Raw genomic sequence first — 24,202 nt, 5'->3', positions numbered from 1 at the left:
TCTGAGAGACCTACTGTATTCCACAAAGAACAAGAAAACTTGGATTTTATCGGAAGGGGACCTTTAATACACCAGTACACCTCACAGAAGTGTTAAATACACCTCACAGAACAGTGGTTTATATGGTTTACAGTGCTAGACCCCCCCCCCCCCCCCCCCCACACTTAAAAGGCAGTTCTAAGATATTCCCATTTCGCACAAACTCTCTAATATTTTGTAATGTCCATTTCTCCAGAATGGGATTTTCTGCTTCTTTGCATGCTTCGAACTCTGGTGTACTGGATAGTACTGGATAAACTACTGTTTGGTGAGGTGGACTGGTGTATGAACCACTGTTCTGTTTGGCATACTGGTGTATGAACCACTGTTTTGTAGGGCGTACTGGTGTATGGTTCATACAGCAGTACCCCTCACAGAACTGATTCATACAGCAGTACCCCTCACAGAACTGATTCATACAGCAGTACCCCTCACAGAACTGATTCATACAGCAGTACCCCTCACAGAACTGATTCATACAGCAGTACCCCTCACAGAACTGATTCATACAGCAGTACCCCTCACAGAACTGATTCATACAGCAGTACCCCTCACAGAACTGATTCATACAGCAGTACCCCTCACAGAACTGATTCATACAGCAGTACCCCTCACAGAACTGATTCATACAGCAGTACCCCTCACAGAACTGATTCATACAGCAGTACCCCTCACAGAACTGATTCATACAGCAGTACCCCTCACAGAACTGATTCATACAGCAGTACCCCTCACAGAACTGATTCATACAGCAGTACCCCTCACAGAACTGATTCATACAGCAGTACACCCTACAGAACTGATTCATACAGCAGTACACCCTACAGAACTGATTCATACAGCAGTACACCCTACAGAACTGATTCATACAGCAGTACACCCTTCAGAACTGATTCATACAGCAGTACCCCTCACAGAACTGATTCATACAGCAGTACCCCTCACAGAACTGATTCATACAGCAGTACACCTCACAGAACTGATTCATACAGCAGTACACCTCACAGAACTGATTCATACAGCAGTACACCCTTCAGAACTGATTCATACAGCAGTACACCTCACATAACTGATTCATACAGCAGTACACCCTTCAGAACTGATTCATACAGCAGTACACCTCACATAACTGATTCATACAGCAGTACACCCTTCAGAACTGATTCATACAGCAGTACACCTCACATAACTGATTCATACAGCAGTACACCTCACATAACTGATTCATACAGCAGTACCCCTCACAGAACTGATTCATACAGCAGTACACCCTACAGAACTGATTCATACAGAAGTACACCCTACAGAACTGATTCATACAGCAGTACACCTCACATAACTGACTCATACAGCAGTACACCCTACAGAACTGATTCATACAGCAGTACACCTCACATAACTGATTCATACAGCAGTACACCCTTCAGAACTGATTCATACAGCAGTACACCCTACAGAACTGATTCATACAGCAGTACACCTCACAGAACTGATTCATACAGCAGTACACCTTTACTTATCTATCTACTGAAAGTAAAAGGCGCTTGTGAGATATTCCCCTGTTTCGCACAAAGTCTCTAATATTTTGTAATGTCCGTTTCTCCAGAATGGGGTTTTCTGCTTCTTTGCATGCTTCGCACTCTGTCAAGGCAGCTAACTTTCCTTTCTTTATGTGCTGCCCAAAGTGCTTCATGACAGCCTTAGTTTCCAGACTGCTCCATGGTTGCTTCACATAAGCCGTCTTTCTTCCTCTTTGCGCTGTTAGAAATAAAACAAACTTAGTTATCTCATGAAACTTCACAAAGAAAATATGTTAATGGATACAACATAAGGCAAAATAAATGTTTAAAAAATATATACTCATAAAATCACTGATATTTTCAAATATAGAATTAGCTTCTCTGAAGCATTTGTCAATGTTTCCATCTAAAGAGTGTTCTAAGAAATTTACAGATTTTCTAGTAACAGATTTCAAATGGACACATACAGGGAAAAAAAAAACAAAACAGCATATAAGAGCATAAAAGAGAAAACTAAGCCATAAAATGTTCAACCCAATGCAGAAAAGATTAACATTAACAATTTGCAGTAAAGTATGACGGCGTTTTAGGGCCACTCTTAAAAAAAAACAAAAAAAAAACAGTTCACTTCGAGAATAAAGTCGTAATATTACGAGAATAAAGTCTTAATTTTACAAGAATAAAGTTGTAATATTACGAGAATAATTCATAATTTATTTTTTTCAACATTTATTTATTTATATATTGCTACATTTATTTATTTATTTCCACATTTTTTTCATTTATTTCTGTTTTTTATTTACCCAGTTTAGTGAGTGTGGTGAGACTAGAGAATCACAAACTACACTTACTGGAGTCTGAACAGAATAAAGTAACTTTATATAAACGGTACGGCTAAATCCACTAGATCACCTAAACTCAGTCTATTGCAGGGAGCGAAATCTTGTTTTTAATGAGTATTTAAACATATTCTGACTATTTTTTACACTTTAAAGTATGAAATTACATGAACACTATTTTACAACAGAAGTAAAAAGTCGCCGACACGAAGAAACAGCTGCGCTGCGAACAGGGGGACTGAATTCACCGTAACACCGGCGAGCGAGCAAACAACCAATCCTGCTATAGAGCGAGGATAGGACCGCCTACCTAATTACCATACAAATGCAGAAATAAATAAATGAAGAAATGTGGAAATAAATAAATAAATGTAGAAATAAATAAATAAAGAAAGAAATGTGGAATTAAATAGATGAATAAATAAATGTAGAAATAAATAAATAAATGAATAAATGAATGAATAAATAAATGCACATATAAATGAATAAATAAATACATAATTAATAAGAAATGTATTTATTTACCTATAAAATTATTTATGCGTGTATTTATTTATTTATTCATATATATATTTATTTATTTATTTCAACATTTATTTATTTATATATTTATTTATTTCTACATTTATATGTGCATTTATTTGTCATTTTTGGTCCTCCATAGCATGAGGACTGTCTGTGTTTTATATAAACCAAATCAAGATATACTGTGACGTATGATCTGCGTGTCAAAGTTATTATCTCTGTGCAATTGTGTTTATAAATTTCTCAATAACTATTTAATAATATAGGGCCAAAATGTATTAATTGAATAAACGTAATTAAGATAAAAATATTCACAATATTTTCGATTGCTGATTTTGTAAGTTTGACCACTGACAAAGACATGAACAGTCTATAATTTTAAGGGTAGTGTCACGGTGCGGGGGTGCGGGGAGGACGAGGAGGCGGACGCAATTGCAAACAAAAGGGGATTTATTACAAAACAGACAACAAATACAAAATAAACATGGAATAAACTGAAAACAAGGCTGAGGAAACGGGGGAACACATGGACCACTAACAGACGTAAAAACGTACAAGGATCGACACCGGGGAAATGGAACACGGACCTTAAATAGCGGTGCACACACACAGGAAACATGAAACACCTGGGACGAAGGGGCGGAGTACCAAAGAACACAGGTGAGTGGAAAAACACAGGCAGAACACAGGGGCACGGGTCACGTGGGACAACACAGGCACGAGGACAGACAGGGAACAGGGCCAGGACCTTACAGGTAGGTTAATTTGAACAGTGAGATAGAATACCCAACATAAAATCCAGAAAATCACATCATATAAAATACATCAATTAATATGCATTTTGCAGCTAGAAATAAGTAATTGATCCCTCTAGCAAACAAGACTTGAAACTTTTTGGCAAGCACAGCAGTCAGACGTTTTTTGTAGTTGATGAGGTTTGCGCACATGTCAGGAAGAATTTGGTCCACTCCTCTTCGCAGATCATCTCGAAATCATTATGATTTTGAAGCTGTTGCTTGGCAACTTGGACCTTCAGCTCCCGCATAAGTTAGGCCACTCCATGACCTTAATATGTTACCAATGTTTTTCTTGGAGATCTTGAAGATCATTAACAAGTTCCCCGTGTAGTTTAAGGCTGATCTCTCACCTTCTTCATGATCAAGGATACCCCACGGGATGAGATTTAGCATGGAGCCCCAGATTGATGTTGATTGACAGTCAATTTGTATTTCTTCCATTTTTTTATATTGCACCAACAGTTTTCTCCTTTTCACCCAGTGTCTTTCTTGTGGTTCTGTAGCATTCCAGCCTTGTGCAGGTCTATGATCTCGTCCCTGACATCCTTAGAAAGCTCTTTTGTCTTGCCCAATGTTGTAGAGGTTAGAGTCTGACTGATTAATTGGGTCTGTGGACAGGAGTCTTTTATACAGGTGGCAATTTAAGACAGATGTCTTTAATGCAGGTAACGAGTTGATTAGGAGCATCTAACTGGCCTGTAGGAGCCAGAACTCTTTAATGTTTGACAGGGGATCAAATATTTTTCTCTCTGTAAATGTATATACAAGTGCCTAGCAAAAGTATTCAGCCCCCTTGAACTTTTTAACCTTTTGCCACATTTCAGGCTTCAAACATAAATATATGAAATTGTCTTTTTTGGGGGGGGGGAAGAATCAACATTTATTGGATTTTTAAAACTTTTTTTTTTTTTTAGAAATAAAAACCTGAAAAATTGGGCATGCAAAATTATTCAGCCCCCCTGCGTTAATAGGCCAAGTCAAAGTCTAGACCCGAATTCAATCGAGAGCTGAAAACTGCTGTTCAGAAACGCTCTCCATCCAACCTCACTGAGCTCCAGCTGTTTTGTAAGGAAGAATGTGCAAAAATTTCTCTTTCGATGTGCAAAACGGATAGAGACCTACCCCAAGTGACTTGCAGCTGTAATCACAGCAAAAGGTGGCGCTACAAAGGCCATTCCAACACCAGTATACGATTATTTTTTAACCATTCCAAATTAGATTTTGCTTTATGTTTTGGATCATTGTCTTGATGGAAGATAAATCTCCGTCCCAGTCTCAGGTCTTTTACAGACTCCAACAGGTTTTCCGCCAGGACTGCCCAAACCATCTTACCGGTCCCTGCTGAAGGAAAAGCAAACCCAAACCATGATGCTGCCACCACCATGTTTCACTTTGGGGATGGTGTGTTCAGGGAGATGAGCAGTGTTACTTTTCTGTCACACATAGCACTTTCAACTTTGGTCTCATCTGAACACAGAACCTTCTTCCACATATTTGCTGCACAAACGGCACTTCCTATGTCTTTCTTTCAACAGTGGTTTTCTTCTTGCCACTCTTCCATAAAGGCCAGATTTGTGCAGTGTACCACTGATTGTTGTCCTATAGACAGAGTCTCCCACCTCAGCTGTAGATCTCTGCAGTTCATCCAGAGTGATCATGGGCCTCTTGGCTGCACCTCTAAGTCTTCTTGTTTGAGCTGAAAGTTTAGAGGGACGGCCGGGTCTTGGAAGATTTGCAGTGATACTCCTTCCATTTCAATATGATCGCTTGCACAGTGCTCCTTGAGATGTTTAAAGGTTGGGGAATCTTTTTGTATCCAAATCCAGCTTTAAACTTCTCCAGAACAGTATCTCGGACCTGCCTGATGTGTTCCTTGGTCTTCACGATGCTCTCTGCACTTTAAACAGAACACTGAGGCATTTACACGGAGACCTGATTACACACAGGTGGATTCTATTTATCATCATCAGTCATTTAGGTCAACACTGAATCCTTCAGAGATCCTCACTGAACTTCTGGAGTGAGTTTGCTGCACTGACAGCAAAGGGGCTGAATAATATTGCACACCCCACTATTCAGTTTTTTATTTAAAAAAAAAAGTTTAAAATATCCAATAAATTTTGTTTAACTTCACGATTGTGTCACACTTCTTAATTATTCACAAAAATAAATACAATTTCATATCTTTATGTATGAAGCCTGAAATGTGGTCAAAGTTTGAAAAGTTCAAGAGGGCCAAATACTTTTGAAAGCCACTGTAATATATAAAATAAAACTGCCCTTAAAATTATAGACAGTTTATATCTTTGTCAGCGGGTAAACTTACATACTTTTTTTTCATCGCTTAATGATTTTGTATGTTTGTACTGTATGTTTATGTATGTCTGTATTGTACAGACTGTTCCATATTTCACTGTAATTTTGCTCCACTGTGTACTTGTACTCAGATGGAATGACAATATGTAAATATGTAAATTTTTGTATTCTATATATCATTTATTTGCAATAGAAATAAAGGAAAATCATACCAGTATTTCCAGAAGAAGCCACACTGCTGCCTGCACCAATGTTTCCACCTAAGAGAAATGTTACATAAGATTTAGCAGACTTAGCACACGCATAGGGGGAAAAAATTTCAAAAACGGACTAGATAAAACCTAAATGTTGGTGCAATCAGTGCAATTTCATTTAGTCCAGAAGCACATGATTCTTAGGCGGAACTTATTTAAAATAATGATCAGGGGGGGGAAAGAAAGATTTAAAACAGACATTTTACCATTTAATTAACTCATTTAAATCTTGATGGTGTAACACATCTTTAAAAAAGCTGGTGTTACTAACAGAACTAATTAGTTAGTTTGCAACTAAATCACGATTGGGAATAAAAATATCATTTTAGAGAAGCAGAGTCTCTAAGAGGTAAATGTATGGTTCACCAGTCTGTCAAAAAATGTTGAGAATTCAACTGATTTTGTGTATTAGCCTAGTGTAAAACGTGGTGCCAAAGGCTGAATGAAGCATACTTTGTCCTAATGCCCCATTTATAATAGATCTATGTATCCTGATTCATATCACATTAGAATCATTCCAACCGAATGCTACATGTCCCAGCAGTAATTGTTTTAGTACAGACATTAGTAAAAATATCAGAATTCCACAGATTTGGTGTATTAGCCTAGTGTAAAACGTGGTGCCAACAGCTGAAAGAACTGTTTTAGGTGATAATGCTCCATTTTTTAATGATTTAGATTACATAAAACTTGCTATAGTTTGTTTTATTGCCCCATATATTATAAGTTTGTGTCCTAAATTATCTCACAATAAATGTCATGTATCTTGTATTTCCCAGTAGCAATAATTTTAGTTTAGACATTGGATATTAATGGCAGAACTATATGAAAGTACTCAAATGTTCCTGGTGTACAATGTGTTGCTATTTGCTGAAAACAGTATAATTTCTTTTACATTGCTCTGTTTATTATAGGCTTATTTGTCCTGAATCAGACTGCATATTTAGAATAAATTGATGGTGTCATTTTCCACTGACTGTCTTCAGGCATCTTAAATTAAACAATGTCCTCTATAATCATGATTACTAGACCTATTTACATTTTATTACCTTACACAGTACAAGGAAATGTTTGGTACAGAAAACCGTGTCTTCTTAAAGGGGTCCTTCTGACAGGGTAACAACTCGACACAACACCGGTCAGAGCGGGTGCCGCTCGCGTTGTATTTTAGGACACAGAGCGACTCTGGAGCTTCAGCGTGGTGAAACTGGCCAAGCCCCCAATCACCAAGTCTGAGGTAAGAGTTTAGCTGAAAGAAATGGTTCTGCGGTGCTCCGAACAGGGAGTTGGCGATGGTCCAAGGCTGACTTTCGCAGCTCGGAGCACCGCCGACTATTGCGGTTTGGAGCACCGCTGAGCGAGAGTTTAAGCGTTACCTTTATCTAGCACTCAGTGTTATATCTTTTACTACTGTATCTCTGAAAACGTGTGCGTTTAGAGCTGTGTTAGAGCTTTATTTAGTTTTAGAGCTGCAAATTTGTCTGTAGAAGCGAAAGCAGTGCTGGCAGTGCTGCGCCAATCAGAGGAGACATGTTTGCATGTATTCGTGAGACAAAATCCGATCGTTTTTTCGGAGAGCACTAAAACAGGCACTAAAGCAGGGTTATACAGAAAAACTGGAGCATTTTTTTTCACAAAAAACAGCACACATGGTGTTCACACATACTAGAATAATCGTATTAACATCAATAAGTAGCCTTACCATTACTTTCAGCAGTGTCCTCCAGGTGAGTCTCTGGAACGGTGTCTTCAATGTCATCACTGTCATTTTCATCTTCCTCCGTTTCTAATACATACATAAAAAAAAAAGACAGTCACAAATCTCTAAAATTACATTACACGTGTACATGTACTGTTATGATGCCAACATGTGTCCTGTATGAGATCTGTAGGGTATTCTCTTTAATTTCTAGAATTTCTATTGGCTCATATAGTTACATGATTAGAAGTCATAGTTCAGCATAATATGTACAAATAATAACCACATTATAAATGGTGTTATATCATCTCATTTATACAATTAATTACCTGCAATTTCATCGAGGGATTTTCCTCTCAGTTCTGGCAACTTCCCCTTCTCTAGAGCCAAGAGAATCTTCGAAATATTGGCCACTTGAATTGTGGAATCAGGTAGCCTGTAATATTCTCTATGCAGTGCAATGTCATGGCCCAGGAAGTCTGCCAGCTGGTTGATTTCATGATTTTTTAGATTTAAAATCTGTGATGTAGTGGCCACTTGTTTTCGTAGTTGTGTTGATCGCAGATATTCTGGCTGTTTCGCTCCACATTCTTCTGTAAACGTTTTAAGTCATGTCCTCTGAAATAACTTAGGCATTTTGGAATTGCAAATAGATACCCATTGTCCTGTGGCACATGGCATTGCTTGCGATTACGGATGAGGAGGTCAATGTTTCTCATCATCTCTGGAGTGAGAAGGACAGCAACTTTTCGCCCTCGTTTACCTCTTACTTCAACTCTTGTGAAGTGCTTGCAGAGTTTTTTTTCATACATGGAAAGCCCCAGCTCTTCGTGTGCATATGTGTCATCTCTTTCAAGAAAATTTTTCAAAGGCATCTTTGACACCTCCCCAACACGTCTTCAGTTGAAAAGGATGACTTCAGTTAATGTGGATTTGGAAAGCTTGGAATAATTCAGCTCAGATGCCTCGTTGCTTAGTGCCATGTAAGCAGACTGTGAAATGTGCTGGAGATGGGTGTTCAGGTTTTTTTATGTCCTGTGTGAGTGGGAGCTTGTTTGGTTTATTGTACTTTAAACTACTGAGGGTCCCCAGTGCAGAGTGCGAGATGCATTCTGCCCATTTTGTCTTGTACAGCTTTTGGAATGCATCTGCACATTTGCCTAGCTCTGCATCCCCAGAAATTAGGGCTTGACACTGGAATAGTTCACTGATTTTCAGGAGAGAGTGACCAATTTTTAATGCCAAGCTTGGAGTTCTGAAAGTGTTTTCTGCTTGGTCGAAGCCTGCTGTCTCCCTCACTGCTTCAGTGACATCGATGAAATTTTCAGGCTTCATGGCATCTTCCATTGTCGCAGATGGATTTTTTTTGCGTAGAGTTGCTAAAAATCGTCCAAGTTCCCGAAGCTTCTGACGAATATATTCATGTTTTGTCTTGTCATGTCCGTGCCTATTAAAAAGAGACTGTGCGAACTGCAAGAGGCCAGGATCATTTCTCACGTTCTGTGCAATATTATCATCAATCATGTTACTCATCAATTTCAGGAGCTCAGCACTTGTTGTTCCTGACAGAATTGATGTTGCAGTTGTTGCAATTGTCAGGACTCTTTTCCGCCCTACAGAAGGTGAAGTAGATGGTGAAGTTGCTGGTTTAGACCTACATCTCCGCATATGCCTCCAAAGCTCCTGACGTAAAAACATACCCTTGCAGTGCACGCAGTACTCATACTTTTTGGAGTCAGCACAATGAAATGCCCGCCTCTTTACTTTCAGACTACCTTCTCCTTTTCTTAGGACATCATTATTATGAGAAAAGTTGCCTTTGTTCCTTAAAGCCTCCAGCAGATGTTTCCTCTCTTTTGAGTTTGTGGGAAGGCTTAGAGCTCTTGCTATTTCCACATCTTCTTTTATATGCATTTTAAAATGCCTCGCTATTTTTGTTTGTGCCTCACCACAAACAAAGCAATAATTGCGTTCTGGTTTTGCTAATGTGGCTGATTTTGCTGGACAACTGGAAGATTGTTTTTTGTCGTTGGAAGGCTCATTGCCCATTACTGTAGTATAGTGCAAGGCATTACAGTTTTGTGTTGCAGAGCATTCAGTGCTTGCTTTGGCTGTCACTGCACTTGCTTCATTTGGACTTGATGTTACAGACTCTGTGTCACTCTCAGAATTTGGAACATATTCTTCACCAGATGATTTTTCACTTTCACTCTCCCCACTGTCTTCAGAAGCATTCTAAATAAAAGAACAAGGATCACTAGTTTACTTTAAATTCATGACATGCAACGTGACATTTCAAACTTTTCTTATGCTTTTTAGCTCATGAAAATCAGAAATCATAAATAATTATTCAGATGTTAAAAATACAGTGTCTATTAATCTGTTTGAACAGTTGTGCATGAGGAATAATGCTAAGGTTATGCTGTAGAGACTGACTGTTTGAGTACTATACCGTGATGTGAAAAAATGTTTCCCCTTTCCTCATTTTCTGTTTTTTCTATTTCGGAACATCAAACCAATATTAATAGTAGTCGAAGATAACACAAGTAAACACAAATTGCAATTTGTAAATGAAGGTGTTTATTAAGCAAGAGAAAAAAAACAAACCTGTGTGAAAAAGTGTTTGCCCCCTAAACCTTATAACTGGTTGGGCCACCCTTAGCAGCAACAACTGCAACCAAGCGTTTGCAATAACTTGCAGTGAGTCTTTTACAGCGTTGTGGAGGAATTTTGGCTCCACTCATCTTTGCAGAATTGTTGTAATTCAGCCACATTGGCGGGTTTTCGAGTATGAACGCCCTTTTTGAGGTCATGCCACAGCATCTCAATCGGATTCAGGTCAGGACTTTGACTAGGCCACTCCAAAGTCTTCATTTCGTTTTTCTTCAGCCATTCAGAGGTGGACTTGCTGGTGTGTTTTGGATCATTGTCCTGCTGCAGAACCCAAGTTCATTTCAGCTTGAGGTCACGAACAGATGGTCAGACATTCTCCTTCAGGATCTTTTGGTAGACAACAGAATTCATAGTTCCATTTATCACAGCAAGTCTTCCAGGCCCTGACGCAGTAAAACAGCCCCAGACCATCACACTACCACCACCATGTTTTACTGTTGGTATATGGTTATTTTTCTGAAATGCAGTGTTTCTTTTACACCAGATGTACTGGACACACACCTTCCAAAAAGTTAAACTTGTCTCGTCAGTCCACAGAGTGTTTTCCCCAAAAGTCTTGTGGATCATCAAGATGTGTTCTGGAATTTTTTTTTTTTGCTCAGCTTTTTGCTCAGCAGTGGTTTTCATCTAGGAACTCTGCCATGCCCAGTCTCTTTCTGATGATGGAGGCATGAACACTGACCTTAACTGAGGCGAGTGAGGCCTGCAGTTCTTTGGATGTTGTTGTGGGGTCTTTTGTGACCTCTTGGATGAGTCGGCGCTGCGCTCTTGCGGTAATTTTGGGCGGCCGGCCACTCATGGGAAGGTTCACCACTGTTCCATGTCTTCTGTGGTTTGCTGGATACCCAAAGCTTTGGAAATGGCTTTATAACCCTTTCCAGACTTATAGATCTCAATTACCTTTTTTCTCAGTTGTTCCTGAATTTCTTTAGATCTCGGCATGATGTGTAGCTTTTAAGGATCTTTAGGTGAACTTCACTTTATCAGGCAGGTCCTATGTAAGTGATGTCTTGATTGAGAACAGGTGTGGCAATAATCAGGCCTGGGTGTGGTTGGAGACAGTGTACTCACAGTGATGGTATGTTTTAACAAGGGGACAATAATTTTTTCACACAAGGCCATGTAGGTTTGGATTTTTTTCTCCCTTAATAATAAACACCTTCATTTAAAAATAGCATTCTGTGTTTACTTGTTTACTCTCCTGTAGGTAAAAAAAAAAAAAAAAAAAAAAAAAGAATGCCCACTAGTGTTCTACGGGTTAAAGAACAGTGCCTGGGTAGATGCTTCTTTATTGAAAAAAAATGCCCCTCCAGTGGATTATGATGTGGTGCTCCATCACTATAGGGGCAATGTATTTGATGTTATAAAAGCACTTATTCTTAAACTTGAATGATTCTCTTTTTAGCTAATACTCCTCTAGAATGTGCACATAGCCCTTGCTATTTTCCCCTTTAAATACCCTGAATTCCGCTGTGGCAATTGAGCAACACCCAAGTACTGAGAGTATAAATGAGACTGACTGTAAAACTGAAAATTTATTTCTGTATTAAGTATTCTTTTCTTGTTGATATTATGCATTTTTAAATACACTGGTGAGCAGGGTGTAAGATAGGGCCCCAATTCCCTAAGATGAGTTGGTAAAAATGTTTACTTACACATGTCTTTAGTCTGTCAAAGCACCTTCCATGCCATACAGTGAAGCAAACTGAAAAAAAAAAAAAATCCAATATTGAACTACAAAAAAAGATAACAGTAACAAAACACAACACAACCTTAATGAATTACATCAGCATTCAACATTGTACTTACTGAAACTGAACTGTAAAATATAGGACAGAATATTTAACAAATAATGTGCTAAAAACATGTCCCAAAGTGAGATTTGTTTCTCTAGTGTGTTAAGTAGCAACGTCTAAAAAAAGAAAATGAAAAATCTTGATAATAACCTTTACATCTGACACCATGCCACTTCAGAGTGGAAAACGGTCCTTTGCAGATTTGACATTTCTCCAAACTGGACAATAACTCTTTTTCCACTGAATGTATTTTACAATCTGAAAAATATTAAAAGAAATGACATTAAGATTAGCTTAGCAGGTGCCTATGTGCTAAATTAAGATACAAGGCAAAAACAATTCTATACTCGACTCAATTATACTTTATAAGATAATATTATACGTTTAGAAAATTCTAATATTGAGCATTATACTCAAATTCTCAAACATTTGATTTATAAGATTTTTTTTTTTTTGCATGGACACAATAGTCATGAAAAGAAACCCAAAGACCTTATATAATACAATCCCAATTCCAATGAAGTTGGCACGTTGTGTAAAACAAATATAAACAATGATTTACAAATCCTTTACAATCCATATTCAATTGAATTCACTAAAAAGACAAGAAATTTAATGTTCAAACAGATAAACTTTGTTTTTTTGCAAATATTCACTCATTTTGAATTTGATGCTGCAACATGTTCCAAAAAAGTTGGGACAGGATAATGTTTAGAACTGTTATATCATCTTTCCTTTTACCAACATTCAATAAGCGTTTGGGAACTCAGGACACTAACTGATGAAGCTTTGTAGGTGGAATTCTTTCCCATTCTTGCTTAATGTACAACTTGAGCTGCTCAACAGTCTGGGGTCTCTGTTGTCGTATTTTGCGCTTCATAATGTGCCACACATCTCCCATTGAAAAATCTAGTACCTGCACTATTCTGGGTGTTGTTGATATATGGCTTTCACTCTGCATGAGTTTTAACTTGGATAATGTAGATGGATAATGTAGATGGAGTGACGAACTATGTTCACTGCCGATGGTTTTCTGAAACGTTCCTGAGCCCATGCGGTAACATCTGTTACAGAATTCTCTAAATCTTTTGATGAGATTATGCAGTGTAGATGATGAAATCCCTAAATTCATTGCAATTGCATGTTGAGAAAAGTTCTGTTGGACTACTTGCTGTCGCAGTTGTTCACAAAAGTAGTGAACCTTGCCACATCCTTGCGTGTGAACCACTGAACCTTTCAGGAATTCTCTCTTCATACCCAATCATGACGCTCACCTGTTTCTAATGTACCCATTTACCTGTGCAATGTTCTAAACAGGTTTTTATTTTTGCTGCCCCTGTCCAACTTATTTTAAACCATTTGTAAATATATATATAAAAAAAGTTTCTGAACATTAAATATCTTGTCTTTGTAGTTTATTCGATTAAATATGAGTTGAAAAGGATATGCAAATCATCATATTCTGTTATTAGTTGTGTGTTCCACAACATCTCTACTTCATTGGGGTTGCACTACATTTTTGAGTTAATTGTCATAAGAAAGAGAATCTGAATATATGGATAATTATCTTACACAGGTGCCTTTTGGGACATATTTGTTTAAGACAAAACAGTCAAAGTTTGTATTTTTGATCATTTCATCTGATAGTTAATTAGTTAAGCCTGAGAAAATACCTTATCCCACCTCAGGCATGAAATCCCAATCAATTATTAGGCATTTCCTCCTCACTTGGAAGTTGTTTTGATACAATGTGACGCATGGGTCATTATGACTTTAAGTCATAATTGAATGAAGTAAATTATTTTAGAACCTTAATGTGATGCTCCTTGTTTATGGTTACTTGTTTCTTCACTTATATTTTATAAGATATTGTCACGTCTGGTGCTGTTAGCTCCTCTGTCCCTTCCACACCAAGCTCTAACGGAGGTTCTCAGGTTAACAACTACACTACCCAGAATGCACCACCCGCTGACATCACGCACTCACCTGATCACGTGACACCTCACCTGCTTCCACCAGGAAGCCCCGAATACTGATTACTGGCACTATAAAGGTGCACGCCAAACAGACTTCATCGCCGCGTATTGTAGGTTATCCTCGTACAAAGCGTTACTTATCTCTTGTCTCAGTTTACTTTGTGTATGACCTTGCTTTTTGTTTCTCGACGCCGATTTTTGCCTCTGCCTTTGATATTGGATACTTTGTGTATGACCTGGACTTTCACCACCGCCTCTTGGATTATCTCTGATACTGGATTGCTTGTGTATGAACTCTGGACTGTCTCTCGTTTATGGTATGGTTTTGTCTGCATTGCTCTGTCTACTGGTGATCACCCCTGTTTCTGTATCGACCCTGATTACATCTGTTTATTTCTATAATAAACATACTTTGTTTTTATCAGTATCTGCGCTTGTCTGCTATTCTGTTCTGACCATGACAGATATTTTATATTTTTTGACTGACCTGTAAATTATACATACAGGTCAACAAATATTTACCTCATCTATTTATCATCAACTCATAAAAATACATAAAAAACAAGGTTTTATCCTGTGTAACTGTGCTGCCTGATATTGAGGAAATTATATCATTCATTTCTAATTTTATTTGGCTGATGGAAATATATTTCAAACCCTAAATTGCGAAGCGAGGATGCTACCGCTGAGCACTGAAGGTGCACGGGACACTCTTTGATTAATGTATTCACGACAAGAGTGTTTTATATATATATATAAAAAAATAATAATAATTCCTCTGACAACAAACAGCATGGAATTTATATATAAAAAGGTGACACCTGCTATTATTTGCATTACGTTTCAATAGTAACCTAGTGCATCAGCCTCTGTTCTTCAGTTCAGTTCTCCTCTAGGCACTGCAGGACAAACAGTGTGAAAGTTAAAGTAAAAATGAACTCACCACGAGGCTCACATGTCCCAGCTGTAAGAACATCGCATCCATCCTAAAGTTACAAACAGAAAAAACATCAACAGATAAAACATTAATCATTCCTTTATTATTATTATTATTATTATTATTATTATTATTATTGTTATTATTGTTGTTGTTATTATACGTTACCGTTATCATAGCAGGTTATGTGTTATATGTTTACCTCTGTGAGGCAGTTTTGTTCCTCTGACGTTTCTAAAGTAAAACGGTATTTGCTCCATGATTGATATTGTATTCCACGTGATAGCTTGATGGATCCCATGGTTTAGAGTAGCTAATATGGTCTTCCTTGGCAGTTACAATGGTCTTGCTAATTGGTTGCTAAATTGGTGCTGTGACATTTTATTCTGTTGCCAGATTATTGGTGTGGTAAAGCTGATATGATACCGTAGGTGGTTGCTAGGGTATTACTACGTAGTTGCTTTGTGGTTTACTAAGTGTTCCAGGTGGTTGCTGTGGTGTTGCTAAGTGGGTGCAATGGGGTTCCAATGGGGATTGTTGGGGGTTGGTAGGGCAGTAAGATGAAGTGCAGCCTGATGATTTTCAATGTATCTCACATAGGAACAATGAAAGCTACGGCCTCCCCAAGTGCTTACTAGGGCGTTGCTAAGCAGTTGATAGGTCCTTGAAATTGGCTGCTAGGCGATACCCATGTTAATGGGGTTAATTGACATGCTGGCCTACCTCACTGTAGTAATTTGGCCGCGTGACAGTCGTGGCAGCACTGGTGCAGGGCAGGAGTTTGGTAGAAGTACCTAAGAAGGAAGCAAAGATAGAACAGCAAATATTTAGTGGTTTTTGGACTGGTTTAGGGCTGCAACCACTAATCGATTAACGCTGATTATTAAAATGATTGGCAATCAGTAGAGTAATCGATTAGTTGAGTCTATGCTATTATACATGTAGGCAGCAGTTCCTCTCCAGGCCGCTAGGTGGTGTGTTGCCCCAGTCGATAGTTATTGGAGCGCCTAAATGTTATGCTGGGTGGAATTTATATATAAAAAGGTGACACCTGCTATTATTTGCATTACGTTTCAATAGTAACCTAGTGCATCAGCCTCTGTTCTTCAGTGATTCTCCTCTAGGCACTGCAGGACAAACAGTGTGAAAGTTAAAGTAAAAATGAACTCACCACGAGGCTCACATGTCCCAGCTGTAAGAACATCGCATCCATCCTAAAGTTACAAACAGAAAAATAAAAACTATTCCGTTATTATGGTCGCAGCATGTAGTGCAAAAACCCTATTTTTTGTTTTTTCTTAGAAATATTATTCTTTTTCTCTGCTAAAATGTAATGTACAGCAAAGACCTAAGAAATACCTACATTGGCCACAAGGTACAAAAGGCGTGAAATAAACTTAGTTTGTTGGTTTGATGGTGTTGTTATTTAACTTTTGAATCATAAATTCAGCCCTGAAAATGATTTTTCTGCCCAGTTCCTTTTCATGTGTTTGTTGGTGGTTAGTAAGACAGTTACTAAGGTGTTCCAGATGGTTAGTAAAGCAGTTACTGGTATATGTGGCTGCATAGGCATTTCTAAGTGGCTGATATGGTCTTCCAATTGTTTTTTAAAAAGCTACTTAGAAGTTTGTCATCAAATACTGTGTGGTTGCTTAAAGTTGCAAGGTGGATGCAAAGGTTTTGTTAAACAAACCTTTTCTTAAGTTGTTACAGGGGGATGGCTATACCCTCCTAAGTAGTTGTTAAGGTGCTGCAAGGTGTTTCCTATATTTTACTAGATGTTCAATGACATCCCACGTGTTTATCAGGATGATTTTAATAGGTGTCTTAATTGGATGTGTTAAATTTTTGGATCCTGAACGTAAAAAAAAAAAAAAAAAAAAATCAATGATTGAATATAGAATGACATTTACAACATAAAGCTTCAAATGTACATATTATTAAAAAGCTATTCTTGAAATAGAAACCATATAGTTAAAGCATGTAGATAACCCTTTTAAGTGAAAAAGAATTGATACTCCTATGAAATAAGTGTCTTTTGAGGTCATTATCTCCAGGGCCAATCCTGATCTCCATAATTGTAAGTAATCTCATCTCCTGGCTTTATATTTTGGATTGCGAAGAGGCATAGATGGGGCTTGCCATTGTGAATGATTTTCTTCATTTTGCAGTTTGGGTATACATGACTGTCATTCACAAGCCTCCCCAGCGAACTGCCTTCTTTTGAGCCATCAATGCTGTCGAGAAAAATATATTTTCATTGTCATGCCATATTGTTTTTTTTTTTTTTACTAGATTTGACTTAGGAGTACTTGTGGGCACAGTTCAGACAACAGTACATTAATGTAGTTTAAATGCAGTGCTAGCATTTTAACTTATGGTTAATCACAGAACATTCATCATAATGTCATCAATAAAAAAAAAACTGATCTGAACTCATCAAAATATCTGTCTGATGCAACCTTAAGTTTTAAACATCAGCTCAGACAGATTTGGAAATGGATTTATTTCTGTTACGCATGGGAAAGTAAACCAATTTACATGATGATGGTAATAGTGCATGTATTTTTTATTACAATAAAACAAAATAATGTAAAAGAGCCTATACACATTTGATATTTAAGCTTACTTGGTTTATGTATTCAGATATTAGAACTATACTTCACTGTTCCTAAGTTAATTCATTTCTTACTACTCACCAACACAGCTTTCCATTAAAATAAAATTCAAAGAGGAAGATCCTCTGGTCCTCATCGTACACATCTAATGCCTTTCTGTATTCTGTGGGTGATAGTAGCTGACCCCGGTATTCCAGCACAAACTCACCACACTGAAAATTGGTGGAGCTAAAAATCCCTCGTCCTGTACAAAGTAGAAAAGTGGACAAGCAATCAATGTAAGGACAACATCATTATATATATATATATATATATATATATATATATATATAGTTTATATAGTTTGTTTTGGTACAACACCAATCTTTTTTTCCTTTGGTTTGTTTAAAGTACTTTCACACTGCAGGCGAACCAGACCATGGTTTAGTAGCTCCGGACAGAGACCACTTCTCTTGGTTGGACCAAACTCTAGTCCTTTGGTCTGGACTGTGGTTTGCGACCCCTTTCATACCTGCAACTTTGGTTCGGACCCAAACTGAAAAGTTTAAAAGTCTGGACCAAAAGAGGCAGGTGTGAAAGCCCCCTAAATGGATTTGCTCCCATCTTATTTCCCAATTACTACATCTCATACAATATTATAATTTCCTCAAAATTATCTGGCAACTGAAATGAAACAGTGACTATTCTGTATACATCTATGTCTGATGTACAATCTGATACCTGTTACTTCAACAATTACTCATATTATTTAGTAGCAAGCATGAAACTGATTTTTTATTTATGGGTAAATACAAATTGTTACTTCAGTATTACCATATTACCCTCTTATTAGCGAGTTGTAAAGTAAAGTGCTACCAAAATATTTTAACAAACAAGCATATTTTTAAAGATTATGAATTCCATGCTGGGTTAATTTAAATTTTAGTTTATACGCTCTGACATCTACTGTTCTGCTCTTGGGGGCACTAATCACATTATTGAGGTAGTGCACTTGATAAAGTCCTTGCCTGCCAACGTGATAAGGGTTCTTCTTGTTACACTTGTTACACTTTAGAATCCTGTTATTAAGAAGATTGGAGTAGGATGTACAAAGGACTGAGGTGTCCTATATCCTAAATGTATGCAATTGTCCTTCGTAACCTGTTACTAATGAGACAACAAATATCAAGAAAATGTCTTACCTTTAAAAGAATCAATAAATTTTATTTCCAAGCCAGGCTTATCTACTGCCTGCAGAATGTGCGCAATTGCATCTTTTTGTGGACTGATACGTTTTTTCCACTCCATGTGAGAGTCCTAAATGAATACACAAAGGCACAGATGGACAGATAGTAATGGAAAGATAGTAATACATTTGTTATAAAATGTGCAAGATTAAAATGAGTATCCGAATTTAAATTTGTGTGTGACAAGAGTAACCCTGCTAAAGTAGCTTGATTAACTAAATGTGTGACTAGAATAGCGCTACCAAAGTGGCTAGACTGGCTAAATTTGTGATTAAGGTAGCACTGCTGAAGTAGCTAGATTGGCTAAATGTGTGATTAAGGTAGCACTGCTGAAGTAGCTAGATTGGCTAAATGTGTGATTAAGGTAGCACTGCTACCTTACTTACTGCAGTCAGTAAGAAATGCATATATGTAAATATCCAGTTTAATTTATCACACATTAACCACACATTTAGCTAATCTAGCTATTTTAGCAATGCTGTCCTAGTTGCACATTTATCTGTGCATATACGAAAGATCAGGTTTAGTCAGTAAATGAATGTATTTGTGGTAATGTTCAGTTTAATTGTGTATTAATTAGGGGTTAAAAGATTGTTTTAAACTAGGGCAAATAGTACCACTCAATAAAAATTACTTGTATAAATTAACAATACTACTGAAGTAGCTAGATTAGGTAAATGTGTGACTTGGACAGCATTGGTAAAGTAGCTAGCATGCTAGGTCACTATAATATCACTGATGAAGACTAGATTAGCTATATGCATGACTACGACAGCACAGCACTATTTTAGCTAGATTGGCTACTTGAAACAGAACTAGAGCGTGACACTGACACAGAGTATAATAAAGTACATTAAATAATGTCCTCTTATACCATGATTAACACACACACAAACTGACACAAATAGCAATGCCATTGAACATTTCTGTGGTATTTTTCTACTGCCATATTGTCATCAGTTGTTTGGACCTTTTATCTATATGGCTTTCCCTTTCTCCTGGTTTTAACACATGGAAATTCTCCATCCTGCTTTAATGAGAGATTTAATCCTGTTCCGTGTGCTGTTTTTACTGTCCCCGCTATGGTGGAACGGTGTTATTGTAGAGCCCTGGGCTAAATGTGTGACATGGTTAACGTTGCTTAAGTAGTTATATTGGGTAAATGTCTGAGAGGGACAGCACTGGAAGCCAAGTAGCAAAACTGTGCTATTGTGGTCTCACATTTAGCTAATCTAGCTACTTCAGAAGTGCTATTATACTGTCACACTTTCTATTTTACCAGTGCTGTTCAAGTCACACATTTAGCTAATCTATCTAGTTCAGTAGTGCTCTAATAGTCACCCATCACAGTTCATTAGTACTAAATTATAGCATGTCGTCTTAAACCTTAACACACAATTTTAACTGGCCATTACCATAAATACGTTCCTTCCTGACTCATACAGTGTATTATAAAGTACCCTAAACCATGTCCTCTTAAACCATAATTAATATATGCTAAACCTGGTCCTTAATACATGTACATTTGTCCTGTTAGTCCTAGCCTAAAACCTGATGATATTCCTGATATGTACAGTTATCTATAGTGTGTACTATTAGTCCTAAATTATAGCATGTCGTATTAAACCTTAATTAACTCACAAATTTAACTGGCCATTGCCATAAATACGTTCCGTCCTGACTCATACAGTGTATAATAAAGTACAGTAAACCATAAACCATTGAAGTCCTCATAAACCATGATTAATTTAATTTACACAGACCAACCCTGATATTATAGTGACCCATCATGCTGGCTACAATACCAGTGCTGTTCTAGGTACACATTTAGCTAATCTAGCTACTTTAGCAGTGATATCATAGTGACCCATCATGCTAGCTACTTTGCCAGTGCTGTTCCAGTCACACATTTAGCTAATCTAGCTACTTCAGAATTGTTGTTCATTTATACATGTACATTTCTTATGAAGTAGTACTATTTCTCCTAGTTTAAAATATATTAACTCCTAATAAGTACAAAAATTCAAACTGAACATTAGCACAAATACATTCCTTACTGACTCATACATTGTATAATCAAGTACAGTAAACCATGTCCTCTTAAACCATGATTAATATACACACACTAAACCCGGTGTTCTGTCGAATTGTGCTACCCATCGATACATGCTTCCCAACGGTACTGCGCATGCACTGACCTACACAATTTAATTATTTCTTGTGTTTTTTATTTATAATTAATCTGTATTGGGGGGGTTTATGTGCATTAAACAACCTGGACGACCGGTCACTGCACAAAAGTGTAAATGGAAACAAACAATTACAATTATTATCATAAATAAATACAAAAGCAGTTTGTATTGAGCTCTATTTGCCATAACTTTGCCATGATACAATAATTTATGCAATCCAAATCTAATAACTTACATCTACTGGACTTTGACTGCGTACATGCCTTAAATTAGTGCTTCTGTTGTATTTTTAAACTTGAATATACATTAGGGCAGCACAGTTCGACAAGGTAGCACAATTCGACAGAACACCGGTCCTTAATTCATGTACGTTTGTCCTGTTAGTCCTAGTCTAATGGTAGTCTCAATGGTATGTGCTACTAACTAGCTACTTCAGAAGTGCTATTCTAGTCACACATTTAGCTAATCTAGGTTAGCTAACTAGCTAGCTACTTCAGAAGTGCTATTCTAGTCACACATTTAGCTAATCTAGGTTAGCTAACTAGCTAGCTACTTCAGAAGTGCTATTCTAGTCACACATTTAGCCAATCTAGGTTAGCTAACTAGCTAGCTACTTCAGAAGTGCTATTCTAGTCACACATTTAGCCAATCTAGGTTAGCTAACTAGCTAGCTACTTCAGAAGTGCTATTCTAGTCACACATTTAGCTAATCTAGGTTAGCTAACTAGCTAGCTACTTCAGAAGTGCTATTCTAGTCACACATTTAGCTAATCTAGGTTAGCTAACTAGCTAGCTACTTCAGAAGTGCTATTCTAGTCACACATTTAGCCAATCTAGGTTAGCTAACTAGCTAGCTACTTCAGAAGTGCTATTCTAGTCACACATTTAGCTAATCTAGGTTAGCTAACTAGCTAGCTACTTCAGAAGTGCTATTCTAGTCACACATTTAGCTAATCTAGGTTAGCTAACTAGCTAGCTACTTCAGAAGTGCTATTCTAGTCACACATTAAGCTAATCTAGGTTAGCTAACTAGCTAGCTACTTCAGAAGTGCTATTCTAGTAACACATTTAGCTAATCTAGGTTAGCTAACTAGCTAGCTACTTCAGAAGTGCTATTCTAGTCACACATTTAGCTAATCTATGTTAGCTAACGTTAGCTTCTTCAGAAGTGCTATTCTAGTCACACATTTAGCTAATCTATGTTAGCTAACGTTAGCTTCTTCAGAAGTGCTATTCTAGTCACACATTTAGCTAATCTAGGTTAACTAGCTACTTCAGAAGTGCTATTCTAGTCACACATATATTGTTATCTTAGCTAGTTACTATAGCAGTGCTATTTTAGTCTCACTAATCTAGCTACATCAGCAGTGATACTGTAATCATACATATATTTCAGCACTAGGAGGTGCCACCTAGTCACAGATTTACCTCAGTGGATCTATTCTATCAGTCATACAAGAAAAGTATTGCAATCTTTTCTTACCTCAATGTATGTCTGATTTCTATCAGTAGCTTTCGGTGCCGATCAAGCAGATGTAGCTAGGTAAGGTTAGCTATCTACTGTCTACAGTATATAAGTAGAGTTAGCTATATTGCCCCTCCCCCCTGGCTTTGCAGTTTGTAAGAAATCCACCAACCACACCGACAACCCTTGCATCACAAGATATCAGTTTAACATTACACAACAGGACCATGTATTAAGCACACCAAGAAACCTAGCAAATATTATGCATTTATTGTTTCTTCTCTGCACAAAAAAAACATGTAAAAGCTATTTACTTACCATTTACAAGCATGTACAAGCTTCTTCGCTCTTCAGAAGTGAAGGCACGCAATCTGGACTCTTGTCTGTGATGCTGGGCGACCTGACTTCTTTAAATATTATTTTCCTGAATTATTAAAATAGCACAAATATTTATTTTTACAGTATAAATGCAGCTCTAACTAATGTTACTGCATGTGAGCGATTTGTAGCATACTGGGAAGCTGGGACCTCAGGTGTTTCAATTAATATTATATCACTTATAGCTGAATAATTAAAATAGCACAAATTTTTATTTATACAATATAAATGCACAGTAACGAATTTGATCGCATTTAAGTGATTTAGAGCATACTGGGAAGGGGGATTTATTTTATTTTTTTATTTTTTTGGTCCACCAAACTGAAGCAGCACCATCCCTCTTTCTCTTCAACCTGTTTACTTTGTGTGGAAATTAATTTAGAAAAAATATTTTTATTTAATATTATTTATATTTAACTGCAAGTAAACATTAGTCTGCATTTTCCTGCATTTTTCATATTGTCCATAATAATAAAAAAAGAAAGAAATCAGAAACCAGTACACCCTACAGAACAGTGGTTTATACACCAGTACACCTCACAGAACAGTGTTTCATACACCCAATGTTGGGAAGGTTACTTTTAAAATGTAATCCCTTACAGATTACTGATTACATCACTCAAAATGTAATTTGTAACATAATCAGTTACATTACTTCAAGTGAGTAACGTAATCTGATTACTTTGGATTACTTACAATATTGTCGTTTTTTTTTAAACCTGAATGAATGTAGCAACCACATATTGCATATTATTGTTTTATTTTTCTTTCCAGTTAACAAATAGATAAACAAATAAAACAGCCTTTTCAATCACTCTCTAAAAATACTTATGAAACCATTTCATCAAACAATTTTATGAAACACTTCTATAAATTGATCATAAAACCATTATAAAACATTAAAAAACAAATGTAACAACAACTGAAAGCTATCTATTTGCAGGTTTGCCAC

The 24,202-nt window shown here is 37.1% G+C and overlaps 2 protein-coding genes across 8 annotated transcripts in view; one reads left to right on the top strand and one right to left on the bottom strand.

Annotated features, from left to right (window-relative positions):
- LOC111196344 (zinc finger protein 658B-like) overlaps window positions 1-24,202 on the top strand; it is a 298,411-nt gene that overhangs the window by 96,697 nt on the left and 177,512 nt on the right. The gene's annotated exons all lie outside the window — the stretch shown is intronic.
- On the bottom strand, window positions 153-23,006 carry LOC111190366 (uncharacterized). 6 transcript variants are annotated; one of them, XM_049477793.1, is made up of 14 exons: window positions 22,891-23,006; window positions 19,171-19,285; window positions 18,071-18,233; window positions 16,543-16,585; window positions 16,095-16,165; window positions 15,378-15,420; window positions 12,609-12,716; window positions 12,318-12,367; window positions 8,319-10,224; window positions 7,993-8,076; window positions 6,249-6,296; window positions 1,520-1,797; window positions 1,010-1,099; window positions 153-949 (listed from the first exon to the last, which is right to left on the bottom strand). In XM_049477793.1, the coding sequence occupies exon 9, from the start codon at window positions 10,036-10,038 to the stop codon at window positions 8,947-8,949; it is 1,092 nt and encodes a 363-aa protein (XP_049333750.1). In that variant the 5' UTR covers window positions 10,039-10,224; window positions 12,318-12,367; window positions 12,609-12,716; window positions 15,378-15,420; window positions 16,095-16,165; window positions 16,543-16,585; window positions 18,071-18,233; window positions 19,171-19,285; window positions 22,891-23,006; the 3' UTR covers window positions 153-949; window positions 1,010-1,099; window positions 1,520-1,797; window positions 6,249-6,296; window positions 7,993-8,076; window positions 8,319-8,946. The 6 variants fall into 6 exon arrangements, with proteins under 6 accessions (XP_049333750.1, XP_049333753.1, XP_049333751.1 ...); XM_049477796.1 differs by having other exon boundaries at window positions 153-409; XM_049477794.1 differs by having other exon boundaries at window positions 153-1,039; window positions 1,490-1,797.

The sequence above is a fragment of the Astyanax mexicanus genome, chromosome 4 (genome assembly GCF_023375975.1).
Source record: "Astyanax mexicanus isolate ESR-SI-001 chromosome 4, AstMex3_surface, whole genome shotgun sequence".
NCBI lineage: Eukaryota > Metazoa > Chordata > Actinopteri > Characiformes > Acestrorhamphidae > Astyanax > Astyanax mexicanus.
Note: the sequence above shows the minus strand (reverse complement) of the source record. Positions and strands in the feature narration are given on the sequence as shown.